This window comes from Lepus europaeus, chromosome 14 (assembly GCF_033115175.1).
Source record: "Lepus europaeus isolate LE1 chromosome 14, mLepTim1.pri, whole genome shotgun sequence".
NCBI classification, from domain to species: domain Eukaryota; kingdom Metazoa; phylum Chordata; class Mammalia; order Lagomorpha; family Leporidae; genus Lepus; species Lepus europaeus.
In genome coordinates this window covers 45,716,502-45,734,498 of record NC_084840.1, presented here as the reverse complement: position 1 = coordinate 45,734,498, position 17,997 = coordinate 45,716,502, and the positions used below count along the sequence as shown (strand labels likewise).

Below are 17,997 nucleotides of genomic sequence, written 5' to 3'. Positions count from 1 at the left end.
CTTCCCCACTCAGAGGAAGCAGAGAGGGGGGTGGGAAGGTCAGTGTCACTTACACAGCACCTGCCTAGCCAGGGCTGCATTAGTGAGCTGGCTGCCAAAGGGGCCCTCCATAGCTAGGTCTTGCTTTTCTTTTCCTATCTAATTTGTTGATAGAATGCACACTCTTGAACATGCAAATCAAATCAACTGGTGATAGGATTTGAGAAACTCACCCTTTTCCCCTTAGGGCTTAAATTTAAATCCTGTTTTCAGCCAAATTACCAGACAGTTTTGCATCACGGATTATGTCCATTAGGATGAGAGCAAAACTGATTAATAAAGTAGATCCATTTGCCATTTGCACTTGTAGTTAAGCCTCTCAGTCACCTCAAGAGAAACAGCAGCTATGGTTGGGTAAAGAGTGTGTGTGTGTTCGCCCCCTGGCCATACTGCTATCCTAACATAACAATTCTGTTTTCATCCCTAACAACCTGATTTTTTTGAGGAAGGACCAAAAGAAATGGAACCAAGGGAGGAATGGAAAGCTAGGGGGAAATCAGCAAATATGGCCCACCCTACACCATTTGAAAGCGCATTCATATTTATTAATCATACTTATGAATTAAAGTATAATTTTTCATGTCCCAGTAAGTGTCTAAGTTACAAAACAGAAAACTTAAATGGAGTCCAAATGGTACAACTCCCAAAAAAGGAAAATTAAGTAACATTATCAATATTACTACAAATGAAAATGTATGCCTAAGCATGCTTGTCACTGGTGTGTGTGTGTGTATGGCTGGGTAGGGAAGAGGGCGAGAGGGGAGGGAAGAGGGAGAAGGAGTCTTCCATCCATCCACTGGCTCACTCCCTAAGTGGCCGAAATGGCCAAGGTCTCCCATGTGGGTGTAGGGGCCCAAGCATTTGGGCCATCCTCTGTTGCCCTCTGAGGCACACCAGCAGGAAGCTGGATCATAAGTGGAGGAACCAGAGCCCATATGGGATGCTGGCGGCAGGCCCCTGATCACATTTTTCAAGTCCCTGTTATCTTGAGAGCTGCTTAAGGCTCAATGGTCCAGGCCCAGAGGATACAAGGAGCTAAAAGCTACATATCAAGCAGCTGGGCAAGGGCAGCGGAAAACCTGACCTGCAGGTCTAAAGAGGCCAGGACAGGATGGGTATCTAAAGCTGTAACTCTTTCCACTGGATATGGGTAGGCAAACAGCTAGTCAGCAGCAAGGAGCCAAGCACTACCAACACCCCCGCTGCCTGCACTGCCCCAACCCCCACCACCTTCTATTCCCATTCAACAGGAATGAAAGCTCAGCCCACCCACACCCCAAGCACCTAAGCCTCACTTTCCATCATGCAGGAGACCCCAGGACTTCCTGGAGACAACCACTCAGGAGTGCTGCAGCCCCACCCCAAACCCTGCCTTCTTTGAAAACCCAGTCAGACTCTGCTTCAAGCACTACCCCTCGCCTTAGAAAAGGACAGCCCACCCAGCCTTGGCTGGGACAATTTCCCTATGCGAGGTCTCCAGCATTCACACCTGAGTGTGCACTGTCCCTCTGCTCATCAACACATCCTGCTTTCCTGCTCACCTGTACCGGTGGTAAGCGAGCTGTATTTCTATAGGTGGGAATACAAGAACCTGGACCAAGTCTAGCAGGGGTCTCTGGGAGGCCAGCTGGGGTCCTGATTCCTACAACACATTGACCAGGAAGACCCAGGTGCTGAAATCCCTCTTGCTATAAACCTCAACCAAAATTGCCTGGTTCCAAGAGCCCTCAGTCAGAACTCAGATCACAATGCTTCCTCATTGCCAGCTTTCCCCACCTAACTCACAAAGTTTTTTTCCCAGACTCCCAACTGGGGACACAGATTGGAGCCAGGGCTCCCATCTCCTCATCTGGTCAGTCACACAAACAAAGCCTTTCTTTTCTCAGAAGTCCCACCTCACAGATGGGTCTTTGTGTGCATTGGCAGCAAACCTACCTCATTAGGTAGCAATATGTGTATGTCTTTCTTTCGGCAGTGATGAGAAAGTGGACACAGCTTCTAATTTTAAGGTTTGATCATAAGTTAAATACTGATGGAAAACTAAGAAACCAAGCTATGCCAACAGCAGAGAAAGCTAAAATAGACTTCTAACTATTATATGCATTCAAGAATCAATGCCTGAAACACTAACTAGGTTGCAAACAGAATCTTAAGTCTCATCATTTATGTTTAGACCTGCCTTGCATGGTGAAAGCAACAATGTCACTCACTTGATTTAACATTAAGAAAAAAAAAATAGGTCATCTACAGCATCATAATTCTTACAAGATTATCAGAGAGATGAGGTTACAGGGTAACCAAGAAAATCCTATTCCACATAGAAAGAAGCTCCTTCAAGGAGAGGTAAGACACACAAAGTGCTTCACCTTTGGGAAAGTATAGAAGAAAGACAATGGGTCAATCTGTGTGTAAGAAGAAATCAGGTAAGGTTTTTGTGGACAAACTTGTTTCTCTGCCTATTGACAAAACCCACCACGGTGGAGTGATCAACACCAGCACTGGGCCACTTCACAGAGCCCCTGTGCGGATACACCAATAGTCACACTTCTACAAAGTGTATTTTACACTATTAGGCACTGTGATACAGTGGGAAGACTGTCAAATGAAATGAATTCCAATCTGATCTTTCTCATTTCCTCTTCTTCTGAAGATCTCTTCAAAATCCCACAGTGAATAATTTCTGAATCTCTCATGTTGCCTCAGGTTATTGAATATGGAAAAGAAAAGGCTGATGGAATTCAGCAAGGGAAGGTGGCTACTGTGTTTGCTTCTTAGACTTAAGAAACACATGTTGTTCAGGCTGGCATTGTGGCACAGTGGGTTAAACCACTGCTTGAGACACTAGTATCCCATATTGGAGTGCCAGTTAGAATCACCACTCTTCTGTTTCTGATCCAGTTTTCTAGAAAGGCAGTAGAAGATGGTCCAAGTATTTGGGCCTGTGCTTCCCACGTGGGAGACCAGGATGGAGTTCCTGGCTCCTGGCTTCAGCCTGGCCCAGAATACATAAATATGTTTTAAAAATGTGTTCTACACTGAATATCCAATGATTCATCATGATGAACTATAATTAATTCCCATTTGATGGCTGATCCCTGATATAGGAATCTCCATAAATAAACAATGAAGGCCATTGCCAAAAATGTTAATGCTTAACATTTATCAAATCAATGCTTCTCTAAATAACTTCAGTCATTGACTCTATTAGTTCTATATTTATATCAAAAATGACAACAGCACTCAAAAGGTTATAGCTGTTTTGCTTTCACTTTTAAGTCACACTAGACTAAATATTACAAGTCTTCAATGATAACAGGATCATCTGTTATCCGGTCAGTGAAATCAAATAACTTTTGAGATATTAAACCTGGAATTTACTATGAAATGATTATCACAGAACATTTGGAGCAGTAGATACGATCAATTTTGTGCATGCATTTTTTTTATGTTTTGTTTTTATTTTTTATTTTTTACAGGCAGAGTGGACAGTGAGAGAGAGAGACAGAGAGAAAGGTCTTCCTTTTGCCGTTGGTTCACCCTCCAGTGGCTGCCACGGCCGGCGCGCTGCGGCCAGTGCACCGCGCTGATCCGATGGCAGGAGCAGCAGGTGCTTCTCCTGATCTCCCATGGGGTGCAGGGTCCAAGGACTTGGGCCATCCTCCACTGCACTCCCTGGCCACAGCAGAGAGCTGGCCTGGAAGAGGGGCAACCAGGACAGGATCGGTGCCCCGACCGGGACTAGAACCCGGTGTGCCAGCGCCGCAAGGCGGAGGATTAGCCTAGTGAGCCGCGGCGCCGGCCAATTTTGTGCATGCATTTTAACATCGACTGTACTCCCTAGCTTAACACCCCAGTTTCAACACTATTAGTGGGAGAATCTTGGGTAGGTTAGCTGACCTAAGACTCGGCTCTCTCATGTACAATACCTAAATGTTAACATTTAAACGATAGGATTGTGAAGACTGAAAAGCCTAATTCATTTGAGCATTCAGTGTGGCTCACAGAACAGGCTATCAGTGACCATGCAGGGTAAGAAAGGCTGGGGTTAATATCTTCTCTCTTCCAACTTCACAGATGCAGAATCAGCACCACAGAATACTTTATTTAGGTAAACACACTTAGTAATAATGCATATAGACTTAAAATACCAATTTTTGGTGTAGGCATTTGGCATAGTGGTTGAGATGCCATTTGGGATGCCCATATTCCAGATCATAGTGCCTGGGTTCAAGTCTTAGCTTCACTCCCAGGATTCCTGCTGATATTCACCCTGGGAGGCAGTAGGCGACTGCTCAAGTGGTTGGCTCTCTGCTACCCATGTGGGAAATGTGCACTGAGTTCCCAGTTCCCGGCTTCTGCCTGGTTCCATACTGGTAACTCTGGGCATTTGGGGTGTAAATCTGTGGATGGAAAAATCTCTCTTTGTCTCCCTGTTTTTCTGTCTCTGTTTCTCTGCCTATCAAATAAGTAAAATAATAATTTTAAATGAATGATTTAATTAAATGAAATATCAACTTGATGCCTTCTAGATGTTATGGGTTTCCTTTTTATTAAACTCCCTCACTTATATTCATAATTTAGTTTAAACATAGTAAGTTTTCAAAAAGTTCATGGAAAATCTGTATTGTGGAAAAAATGCATATATCTCAAAAATGTTCGCACCAAAATAATTTGAACTATTTTACACAGACTTTTAAAAAAATATTTATTTGTTTATTTGTTTGAGAGAGAGACAGAGAGAGGAGAGAGGAGAGAGAAGAGAGAGACTTCCATGAGCTGGTTCACTCCCCAGATGCTGGCAACAGCCAGGGCTGGGTCAGGCAGAAGCCAGGAACTCCATCCTGTCTCATACACTGGACTCAACCAACTGAACCATAATCTGCTGCCTCCTAGATACATTTTCTTTTCCTTTTTTTTTTTTTGTTTTTGTTTTTTAAATTTATTTGAAAGGCAGAGAGAGAGAGAGAGAGAGAGAGAGCAAGCAAGCACACCAGCAATCCTCCATCCTCTGGTTCACTCCACAAATGGGCCAAGACTAAGATACACGGGTGCAAGAGCCCAAGCCCTTGGGCCATCTTTCTGTTGCTTTCCCAGGTGCATTAGCGGGAGCTGAATCAGAATTGGAGCAGCCAGGACTTGAACTGGTGCCCATATGGGATGCTAGCATCTGGCATCTCAGACAGAGGCTTAACCTGCTACGCCACAATACCAGACCCATCCCAGGTACATTTTCAAGGAACTGGATCAGAAGCATGGAGTAGCCAATACTGGGACCAGGCACTTTGATATGGGATGTTGGCATCCCAAGCAGTGGCTTAACCTGCTATGCCACAAAGCCTACCACAACCACAAATTATTTAAGGCATTCTCATATATTATCTGAATCATAATATTTTTGGTTAAAATTTTTCCAAGGTGAAGAAAAAAGTACATGTAAAATGGAACATATTACATTTATGTAATTTTTTAAAATGTTCCATAAATTCCTGCATCTTAAAAAAATTGAAAACGGTACAACATAAATTTGAAATTTGAGTTAAAAACATATAATTAATCAGACATACTAAGGCAATTGGTTCAGTTCATGGTGGTTTATCAAAATAATTCATTTTTCTTACTATGTTAAATGTAGTAAATTAACCTAAATTGCAGTTATAGACTTTAATATACTTGCAAAATAATCACAGTGGGCTAACGAAGCAACAATTTTTTCACAGCAGATAAAAAGAAACATTGATTGCCAAAGCACTTACTGCAGCTTGCCGATGAGTATTGGATAATATTCCATGAATCTTTACTTTGTCTTTTTCCATTTGGTCTATGTTCACCCACAGATCCCGACTGGCTGAATCTGATGGACCATATATTCGAGATATATAGTAATTATGATCTGTATCCTCCTGCAATGATAAGGAACAATGTATATCAATAACAAAGATCTTCTTTCTTAATTCCTCATTTAAAGAATCTTCTTGAAATAAAAAATTTAGTAATCTTCAAAATAGTCAAGTTATTTAAATAACTGCTAAGGGAAGTGAATTAAGATAAATAAATATGTATAATTATCATACATAAAATTATATAATAGTATTGTCAGATATACAAAATTAGAAGCAAATATATACTCTTCTACCACAGTAAAGAACTTTATAATTGCCATCAAACAAAAAAAGTCTCTTTTATAAGTATGTACTGAAAACCTGAGCTATAATTATTTGTGTAACAACAAATTCAAATTCTCTTTAAAAAGAAAGTTAGATCTGGGCCTACTCTCAAATGATTGTCCCAGAAATGGAGATGGTATATTTCCCCTTCAATTTTGATTATTAAATTCCACTTTTGTCTTAATTCTCATTATTGGTATCACCATGGTGCCTGTCCCCAAGTCTTTGTTTTATGTTTCCCTCTCAATAAAGAGATTTTAATATTTTAAAAGGCTAAGGAAAAGCAAGAAAAGTTGCATGATTCTTGGCTAATTCTGATGTAAACAAAACTTTTCACTATGAAATGCAATTGTGTTAATCAACTTGAGGAGTCACTATACAGAATATATTTTAAACATTCAGGTAAACATACAAACAATGCTTATAGAACAGAAAGTATGATTTGCATAACAAAATTAGGGATATGAATTTTGTCTAATGCCATTTATTATCTAGGTGCTACCTAAAAAAAAAAATTGCAATTACTTTTGAGAAATCTAATCACAAGAATCCTGGGTACTTTTTCAGAAGTCATTAGGCACACCTATAAAATTGATTACAGAAAGGAAATGGATATTCTAAGTAGTAATCTAAATAGATTTTTTGCCTCATGACTGAAAGACTCTGACCCAAGATGTAAATGCTGAGAACGGTGATTAAGTATCAACAGTATATATTGTTGTTTTTAAAGATTAAGATCTTAGATATACCTCCAATTAAATTCTGGGTATCATATACAAATGATATGTGCATCCATGGTGAAAGAAAAGTCTGTAAAAAAAAAAAAAAAAGGAGGAAAAAGGAGATAAAGAAAGAAAGAGGAACATAGATTCAGTATCCTGGATTTCTTTCTTTTTTTTTTTTTTTGACAGGCAGAGTGGACAGTGAGCGAGAGAGACAGAGAGAAAGGTCTTCCTTTTGCCGTTGGTTCACCCTCCAATGGCCACTGCGGCTGGCGCACCGTGCTGATCCGATGGCAGGAGCCAGGTTCTTCTCCTGGTCTCCCATGGGGTGCAGGGCCCAAGCACTTGGGCCATCCTCCACTGCACTCTCGGGCCACGGCAGAGAGCTGGCCTGGAAGAGGAGGGGCAACCCGGACAGAATCCAGTGCCCCGACTGGGACTAGAACCCGGTGTGCCGGCACCGCAAGGCAGAGGATTAGCCTATTGAGCCGCGGCGCCGGCCAGTACCCTGGATTTCTAACAGTTACTTCCGGAACATCATGCTGCTGACTGTTTGGGTTCCAGGAGAGGGAGAAGCATGTAGTTGTGTCTTCAACATGCACTCAACTCTTCCTCCTGGTCTCATGCTTCACTGGGAACTTCCAGTGTAGGACCTTCCCTGAGGCTGGACACAAACCACTTTTGCACATGTCATTCTAATGCCCACAATGATTGGTCAACCATGAGCACATGACCTAAGAAGGACCAGTTAGTAAGGCTCAGGAGCTTGGGGAGACAAGACCTGACTTCCCTTTGTTCTGAGTACAGAGAACATTGTTTCCTGTGAGACTTGGCACTATTATCTCCATTTTGCTACCATGAGGAAACTCTGCCTGAAGATAAGGGAGCCACACAGATGAGGACAGAATCATAAACGTTGTGAAGAAAAAGTCAGATCCCTGATCAAGTATACTAGAGTATGACAGTATTGTGAGACTTGCTCATTTTCATAAACCACTAAATCTCTTTTATTGTTATTTCTTTTTAACTCACATAAAAATTGTACATATTTATGGGGTACACCATGTGAGGTTTCAGTACGTGTATACATTATGTAATGTCCCATCAGGCTAAACATATCTGTCTGCTTGAACATTTAACCAGTCTTTATGGAGAAAGCATTCAAAATATTTTTAGTTTTCTTTTTGTTGTTGTTTTCAGAGAGAAATATATAGTACATTATCATTATCTACAGTCACCCTACTGTGCCATGAACGCCAGAACTTTTTATTCCTATGTAACTGTAGCTTAGTACCCATTAATCAACGTCTCCAGGTTCCTCTCTTCCTCCTACCCCATTGTTAGGTTACTGTCAAACCAAGGAATCCTGATTAAAAATCAAGTTTCTCTTACTTGCAGCCAAACCTATGTCACATGGAATAAGGAAATCTTGACAGATTTACAGACCTGGATAACAAACACCTCCCCTTCAATTTTGATATTCTAGGTACTCACATAGCAGAGACAGAATCTTCCAGAAATCATAGATCTAATCATTGTAATAATTATTCATTTAGTTTTTCAATTAATAGTACAGAAGCATGATTTTGGGAAAATATTCAATAAGTCTAAATAAAACCTTAATTGTTTTATTGCTATTGCTATTATATTACTATTATAAAGTATTCAGCAACATCCTCACCTTGAGCGTGAGTCATTCTGTGAGAAGTTCCTGTCAACATGGAATCAGAATACAGCATAATTGCTGAAATTAACATTTGTAAAATAAATGGTATTTTTCATAATCCCTGAATCTCTGAAACCAGCTAAGCAAGAGTCTTGAATTTATCACAATGTACAAAAATGTCATTGTGCATAAATAATGAATGAGATGCACAAAATATTCATGATTTTGCCTAATTACAATGTATAGCACTGATATGGCTATGTGAAATACACCTTCATTTTGACTTAAACTAGAGCTGCCAAATATCACATCTTTGAACATACTGAAAGAAAGACTAGAGCTTGGTGTTCGACTTCCATAGCCCAAGCTTGCCTAGTTGTCATGGCAACTTTTATTCATAGAGGAAAACAATTTATTGTTTACCCAGGAATGTAGAGACATGAGTTGTTAAATTCCAGAGAGGTGTTTGGCTCAGATACTCCGGAAAGCCATGAAATGGATGCCTTAAAAATGTGACATTTGAGCACTTCTAAATTATTCAAACCATGACTTGTCTTTTTTATAGAAATGATAGTACTTAAAGAATTGTCAAAAGCCACTCCAGGCACAAAGATTTTCATTTTCTGCTCAAAAGCAAAGTATTTCTAACACCACAGAAAATAAAACAAAACACTACTGGGATAGGCTTAGTTGCCAATTCATTTAGGAAACCAACTGTTCCTGAAAGTAGATGGCACAGTGGGAGGTTATAAATCCTATAAATCCATGTTACTCAAAAATGCCTGGAAATACGCAGCTGTGGGCAAACAGGACGAACACTGAAAAGGCAGAGGAAAGTCATCATAACTACAGCTTAGCCATTCTGCAGAAGTCAGTCTACATAATTACAAGCCCAAATGCCACTGCCTTTTCTACCAGGGGTGCTGAGGCCATTTTATTAGATAATTTCTGCAGATGCCTCACGTTGCCTTACACAGAAATGGCATTTGAACTCCACATGCACTACATTAAGAACTATAAAAAAAAAAAAAATCAAGAGCATATTGCAGAATGAGCCCTGCATTTTACATACATGGATACACAAAACACAATTAAAATTCTTAAATAAAGTTAATTAGCACTGAATCAATTGGCTACCTTGAAGATCTTCCCATAACAAATAAAGGAATATTATATTTTGAATCATTCTTTTCAAATGTTAACAAATGTATCATACTTTGAGAAGAACGGTTTCACAAGGTTTACACAGTTTCCTGAAAGGCAGTCATTTTAAAATAGTGTCTATGTCTACTGTATTGCTCAGAAATGGTTTAAAAATAACTACGACCTGAAATCATGTTAACAGCATAAATCAAAAGGACAGGATAAGAAAAAGAGTGAACCGACAGTATTCAAGCAAAAAAAAAAAAAAAAATCAGAGATGAGCACATCAATGCTAACATGAGGAGAATAAACATGAGTAAATTACTTGTCGGGACTCAGGAAACAGTCTTATGATACACAACACATGAAATAGAAAAGAATAATGATATAAATGTCCAGGACAGACGTATGGGCTGAATGTTTACATCCCCTCTCCCAAATTCAGATGCTGAAGGCTCAGTCCCCAAGGTTCTTATACTAGGAGATGGGATCTTTAGGGGGATAAAATGATGGAATGAGATGGAGACCCAAGGGATAGGATCCTACATTTATAAGAGACATAAGTCAGTCACTCTTTCTCTCCCTTCCTCTCCTACTCCCTCTCCCTCCTCCATTTCTCTTTTGTCTTCTGCCCCGCTCCCCATTTCACTCCTCTTCCAGTTCCCCTATACTACCTTGTTAGAAGGTGGCTGTCTACAAGTGAGGCAGAGATTCCTCACCAAGAATCCAGTCACCTGCACCTTGATCTGGGACTTTAGCCCGCAGAAGGATAAGAACATTTCTGTTGTTCAACCCAATCTACGGTCTTTTGTTATAGTATCCCAAGCTGACAAGATATCATACCACCATACAAATTACAGGGAAAAGAGGAGATTAGATATCTGTGCACATATAGTAGGCATAGAAAGAAAAATTTTATATCTTAAGATTTTTTTCCAAGATAAACAAAGACTTGAATGTGCATACCATGCACTTTGAAGTTTTCTGGTGACACTTCCCAAAGATTAAAAGAAGAAAAAGCAGTCTTACAGCTCTCTAGAAAGACAAATCAAATTATTTATAAAGAGGGAAAAAAATTGAATAATCGGATACTTCTCCACAGTTCTAGCAGAAATAATGTCTATAGCATCTTGAAAAATGATGTTATGACTTAAGAATTTCTGCCCAACCAAACTGTACTTTACATATAAAGGTAACACTTCTTTCTTTTTTCTTTTCTTTTCTTTTTTTTTTTTTAAAGGCAGAGTCAGACAATGAGAGAGAGAGAGAAAGAAAGAGAGAGAGAGAAAGATCTTCCTTTCATTGGTTCACTCCCCAAATGGCCGCGATGGCCCGCGCTGCACTGATCCAAAGCCAGGAGCCAGGTGCTTCCTCCCGGTCTCCCATGTGGGTGCAGGGCCCAAGCACTTGGGCCATCCTCCACTGCCTTCCCAGGCCACAGCAGAGAGCTGGACTGGAAGAGTAGTGACCGGGACAGAATCCGGCGCCCCAACCAGGACTAGAACCTGGGGTGCCGGCGCAGCAGGCGGAGGATTAGCCAAGTGAGCCACGGCACCAGCCAACATTTCTTTCTTTTTTTAAAGACTTATTTATTTTTTGATAGACAGAGTTACACGGAGAGAGGGAGAGACAGAGAGATCTTCCATCCACTGGTTCACTCCCCAAATGGCCGCAATGGCTGGGGCTGGGCCAAGCTGAGGCCAGGAGCCATGAGCTTCCTCTGGGTCTCCCATGCAGGTGCAGGGACCCAAGCACTTGGGCCATCTTCCCTTGCTTTCCCAGGTGCATTAGCAGGAAGGTGGATCAGAAGCAGAGCAACTGGGACTTGAACAGGTGCCCAAATAGGATGTTGACATCACAGGTAGTGACCTTATCTGGTACCAACAAACTTATTTCGAACACACAAAATATACCACCAATAAGAACTTCTTTAAAAATATAACATCTTGGTCGGCGCCGCGGCTCAGTAGGCTAATCTTCCGCCTTGCGGCGCCGGCACACCGGTTCTAGTCCCGGTCGGGGCACCGATCCTGTCCCGGTTGCCCCTCTTCCAGGCCAGCTCTCTGCTGTGGCCAGGGAGTGCAGTGGAGGATGGCCCAAGTGCTTGGGCCCTGCACCCCATGGGAGATCAGGATAAGCACCTGGCTCCTGCCATCGGAACAGCGCGGTGCGCTGGCCGCAGCGTGCCTACCGCGGCGGCCATTGGAGGGTGAACCAATGGCAAAAGGAAGACCTTTCTCTCTGTCTCTCTCTCTCACTGTCCACTCTGCCTGTCAAAAATTAAAAAATATATATATATATATAACATCTAATTATATAATCAAATCAACCAACAAGTGAATCAGAGTGCCTATTATAGTGATTCTATAGAACTATTAACTTTATCTCGCATGTTGCTGTATACAGGAATGGACAAGTTGTAGCAAAAATTTTGATGGTGAGCACAAATTCCATGGAAATGATGTTGAGTGAAATTACACAATTACTATGGTTGAATGTAATTGCTATTAGTCATGAAACTATAAAAGTATTCTACAGTTCCAAAACAGGTATTCAATAGGTCAATCTGAAGGTATAGTTTTAAAAAGTAGAAAGTATGGGGCTGGCATTTGTGGCATAGTGAGCAAAGCCAGTGTCCTAGGCATCCCACACAGGCACCAGCTCATATCACCACAGCTCCACTTCCAATCAAGCTCCCTGCTAATGGCCTGAGAAAGCCATGGAAGATGGCCCAGGTGGGAGACTTGGATGAAGCTTCTGATTCCTGGGTTCTGCCTGGCCTGGTGCTGGATGTTGTGGCCATCTGGGCAGTGAACCAGCAGATGAAAGATCTCGTCTCTCCTTCTCTCTGTAACTCTTTCAAAATAAATAAATTCTAAAAAAAAAAAAGGTAGAAAGCTCAAAAGTTTAATTTTTAAGATAATCTTCTGAGGGGCCAGTGCTGTGGCACAGCGGGTTAACGCCCTGGCCTGAAGTGCCGGCATCCAATATGGGTGCTGGTTCAAGACCCGGCTGCTACACTTCCGATCCAGCTCTCTGCTGTGGCCTGGGAAAGCAGTGGAAGATGGCCCAAGTCCTTGGGCTCCTGCATCGCGTGGGAGACCCAGAAGAAGCCCTGGCTCTTGGCTTCGGATTGGTACAGCTCCAGCAGTTGCAGCCAACTGGGGAGTGAACCATCGGATAGAAAACCTCTCTCTCTCTCCCTCTCTCTCTGCCTCTCCTCTCTCTGTGTAACTCTGACTTTTGAATAAATAAATAAATCTTTAAAAAAAAGATAATCTTTTGAGTCAAACCTGAACAGCCTACAGTTTGCAAACATATCACCAACAGTCAATACAGATATATGCATATATATATATAATATATATACATAAAAATTTTTTTCAAGTAATAGTATTCATGATATAATCTCAATTTCACAAAATTACATCTATCCAAATATAATGTATATCTCTGTCTATTCACGTATCTTTTTCTTCATTCTATTTGACCTTAGATATAGGAGTGTGTTGAAGATATCAGCCATATAGTGATTGGTTATTGCAGGGGATGGGCTATAGAGGGATTCCACCTCCCATGATCTGCATTATTTGAATATTTTATAAGAAGCACATTATATATATCCAATGTCTTTACTTTTTTTTGTTCATAGAATGCATTAAAAATATGTAAAGATGCCCAAACGTATCAATTGTTGATTTTTTGGAATCAAGCCAGCAATATATATGAAGAGAAGAAAGCCATGTGCTATGTACACTTAACTGTTTTTTAAAACATTCTATAACAAGTCTTGGAAGTTCTTAAAGAATCCCTTATCATACTATGAATCATCTATATTCTACATAGATCTTCAAGGTCAATAGCTTAAATTTTTCTGCAAAATAGCTGATATACAAATATCCATGAAGTCTTTTCTTTAAAATACCAGCTTCAATGAATTAACTATATACAGTACAATTTTTTCAGTACTTCTTGTAAATAAAATCAGTATTAATAGAGACACAGGGAAATACTCAATTCCACTAAATTGTGATTGAGAATGGAATCTGAATCTTTATGTTCGCACTAAACATTTTCATAGAATGCATGGGAGGTAATAACTGAACTATTCAAAACCACTGCTAGGTTTTATCAATATTAATAATTTGATGACGGACTTAAAGAGTCATTTGCTTAGGTTTTCCTTACAGTTATTTTCCCGGCTGATTTCTAAGATACGATTCAAGGATCTCAGAAAGGGGCTGGAAGCTGGAGACAGCTACATCTTGACAAAATTGTGGACTGTGGAAGGAAGCTCAGGAAGTGCCTGGGGTGCCAGAGGGATGCAGAGTGGTAGAAGACATTCCACTTGCAGGTCAGCAACTAATCCTCACTTCTCAAGCTCCAGGTCATTAACCAAGTTCTGTCACTTTAGTGGGGTCAACTATCCCCTCGGTTCTTTCAACTGTGAATCTTCCTGAGCATCGAATTCTTTTGTCAGGGGTTAAGATCATACAGAAGAAAGCAGGAGTCTCGGACCTACAGGATCTGTGGGAAGAGTGCTGGCTCCCAACTAAACTGGGAATAGACGACATGCAAAGAGATGGAGCAGATTATGGAAAGAGATGGTGTATTCACGCCTCCCACCTCCAATTACATTAGATGACTTGCAGGGATGGAGGTGTGGGCAGCTGTTTAATACTGGTTTCTTCATTAACAAAAAGTGGATGTGTGTGTTTAGTTTTATTTTGCTGGGTTGTCAAAAAATCAAATTACACCAGCATATCTAAATACATCTCAAAAGAATATGAACAGAATATAAAGCATTCAGTATCATTAAATCAGCCCTAGACACTTTCAGGACGATGGGCACAATTATCTTTGAATAGCCCTCAGGATCCACCAGCAAACATTATATTAATGCCTTCTTCAGATACTAACAACAATTACACGGAATTTAATTCAATTTACTGTTATAGTGTTTGGATGAAAATCATCCATCTATTTCCTGTTGTTTAGATCAGATTATTGTACCGCTTCTTATTGTGTGTATCTTCTGCATGGTGTTCCAGTTTCTTAAACTTCCCTTCATCACTTCCCTAGACTTACACCTACTTGATCTAGGTGCAGCATGGCCTATCTCCAGAGCAATATCTTGTCTATGACTTTTGTAGGCATAATTTATTTTACCAATTAGTCATGTGGATTTAGTTAAATATCCTAAAAAATGTAGCATCTGGGGCTGGTGCTGTGGCATAGAAGGTTAGGTCTCTGCCTGCAGTGCCAGCATTCCTTTTAGATGCTGGTTCAAGTCCCAGTTGCTCTAATTTCAATCCAGCCCCCTGCTAATACACCTGAAAAAGCAGTGGAAGATGGCCCAAGTACTTGGGCCCCTGCACCCAGATGGAAGATTCAAAAGAAGCTCCTGGCCCCTGGCTTCAGTCTGACCCAGCCACAGATGTTGCAGCCATTTGGGGAATGAGCCAGTGAGTGGAAGACTTCTCTCTTTCTGCCTCTGTTTTCCCCTCCCTGTAACAGCCTTTCAAATAAATAAATCATTTATTTATTTATTTATTTATTTATTTTTAAGATTTATTTATTTATTTGAAAGTCAGAGTTACACAGAGAGAGAAGCAGAGGCAGAGAGAGGTTTTCCATCCATTGGTTCACTTCCCAGATGGCCACAACGGCCAGAGCTGCTCCCATCTGAAGCCAGGAGCTTCTTCCAGGTCTCCCATGCAGGTGCAGGGGCCCAAGGACTTGGGCCATCTTCTACTGCTTTCCCAGGCCATAGCAGAGAGCTGGACCAGAAGTGGAGCAGCCAGAACCTGAACTGGCACCCATATGGGATGCTGGCACTGCAGGTGGTAGTTTTACCAGCTATGCCACAGCACTAGCCACAAATAAATCTTTTAAAACATGCAGTATGTATGAGAATTTACTATAAGATCACAGTTGTATTGTGTAATTCAGACAAGATATCAATAAAGCAGTATTTCTATTATAGAAGTTTCCATTTTCCCAGTCACAGTCTCCGAGGGACAAGACTGTCCTCCACACCATGCAAAGATGCATGAGCTCTATGGCCAAAGAAGCATAACACACTTAACTGTGATCATTCAAAATACTAACCAATCAACACTCCAATTCAATTACAATAGTACTTTGATCTATAGATGTGTTTATGTTGGCTCATTTATGAAATGAAATAGAACATATTTTCCACTTTGATATGCCATATTTCATTTATCTACTCCCTGGAAGAAATCTTTCATCTTTGTAAGAAAGATCCTGGGAGATTACTCTCAGTGATGGAGCAGTTAGAGAGAAGAGGCCAGAGAGTCTGGGAAGGTTTGAATCACTTACTAATATCCCAGTCAGTCCTTTATAATTAAAAGCAAGTGATTCCTCTTCAAACCGTGGCCACTAGAAAGATGAGTTGCTAAGTTACTTCAGGTTTCTGAGGGCTCACAAACCTACCAAAAGATAGTCACAGTGCGTATGGGATTTCCACTAAGATGCATAAAATTGCATTAAAATAATGTGGCTCAGAGACATGGATTGAAGTACTGACTCTGGCTCCAAACAGTCACTGCCAGTCCTAGGCTGCAGTCCATATAGGAAGGGGTTGAATGGGCTCATCTCCCTTAAAATGCCTTTCAATTAAGTTTCTGAAGTCAGAGGACCCTTTGCCAAGTTTAAGTGATCTCTGACAAAAGAAATAAAAGTCAATAGTTGAACAGCTAATGCAGGTAGCTAGTTACATCATTTCAACAGATATATAATGATCCATGTTGCTAAGTTGGGGGTTGGCTCACGATGGAAAAAAAAAATCACATTTGTGATGGGTATAAGATCCCTAGGGTTGGTATGCATCCTTCATGCCAACTGAAAACTTCACGGGTCATGCATAGGCTTGTATCACTACTTCTCAAATGCCTCATATAACTAAAATGGGTAAAATATGTGTTTACTTGAAGTGCCACTGAATTTCTCTGAAATACTTGGTATAGAGTATTTTTCCAATTAACTGAAAATGAACAACAACCACAGTGTGGAGGGCCTGAACATGTCTTGAAAATCGGAAACATCATCAAAATTTTTAAAAATTTGGCATCATGACAGGATAGGAATTGGGCATTATCTCTACACTGCCTTGGTCACAGGGGCTACCATAACAAAACACTAGGTGGCTTAAACAAAAGAAATTAAGTTTTCAGTCTGAAGACTGAGAAGTCCAAGATCAAGGCTTCAGCTGACTCACTTTTCCCAAGAGTCCCCATCCTGGCTCAGAAGGACTACATTCTGGCTGCATTCCCACAAAGCACAGAGAGCTCCCTAGGGTTTCCCCATCCCATAGGATTGGGGTTCCACCCTCACGAGCTCATTCACTCCTCATTACTTCCTGAAGGCACTACCTCCATATTGAGGAGGGACAGAATTCAGTCCAGAGCAGATACATAGTTCCTTTAGTAAGTATGGATTCGTAAAACACACAAACCTCAAATAGGTTTCTAGAACTAATCAAATTTGCCATTCAATATTTCTAATACAAGAGGGCTTTTGGAAAACCCATACAGTTCCCTGTTTTGGCATGTTTCTTAACCAAAAAAAATGATATTATATATTTCTTTAAACTATGGGAAAGCTTACTTAGAAACAACTTTAAAAACTCTGAGTTACTAATTTCATATTACTTACCAACATACTGTGGAAATGGTGGACAGTTTCTTTCTACCAAACGGCATCCACTTGATCAATAGTCCCATTTCCAAAGTAACTGCTACAACCCCCAAATTATTCAGTATGGCATTTTAAGTGTCAGATATGTTAATATGTTTGAATTAGTTAGATTTTGTCCTATTCTTAATTAATATCACAAAACACAATTTTTCTTTAGTCATCTTTTCTAACATCTCCATCTCTTCAAAATCTCAGCTTCCCAGATCTGGACGGTGATTGACAAGAAAGTGGCCAGCTGCAAATGGGATTTTTCTATCGGTCTGATGCCACTTGCCTTATTTAGAGTCAAAATCTAATACTATTTCACCTTCTACACATCATTGCAAAGTTAACTTTCCAAGTCTCTGCTTTCAAGATTATAAAATGGAACTTAACATAAAAATAGTCAACATCACAACATTGAATATACATCTGCTTGAGATAAATATGTGAATATATTTGGAAACTATAAAATGCAATTAGATTCTACTTTTATTTTGGTTTTGATAGCAACCAAAAATTGTAAGCATTCTACATTTTTTGGCTACTAACCTTTATTGAA

At 40.4% G+C, this 17,997-nt stretch overlaps 1 protein-coding gene across 1 annotated transcript in view; it reads right to left on the bottom strand.

Annotated features, from left to right (window-relative positions):
• The window catches only part of PLXDC2 (plexin domain containing 2), a 474,057-nt gene that overhangs the window by 236,790 nt on the left and 219,270 nt on the right, over positions 1–17,997 (bottom strand). Inside the window, exon 3 of the mRNA XM_062210542.1 lies at positions 5,793–5,939. Within this exon, the coding sequence (XP_062066526.1) occupies positions 5,793–5,939 (147 nt within the window). The remainder of the gene's footprint in view (positions 1–5,792; positions 5,940–17,997) is intronic.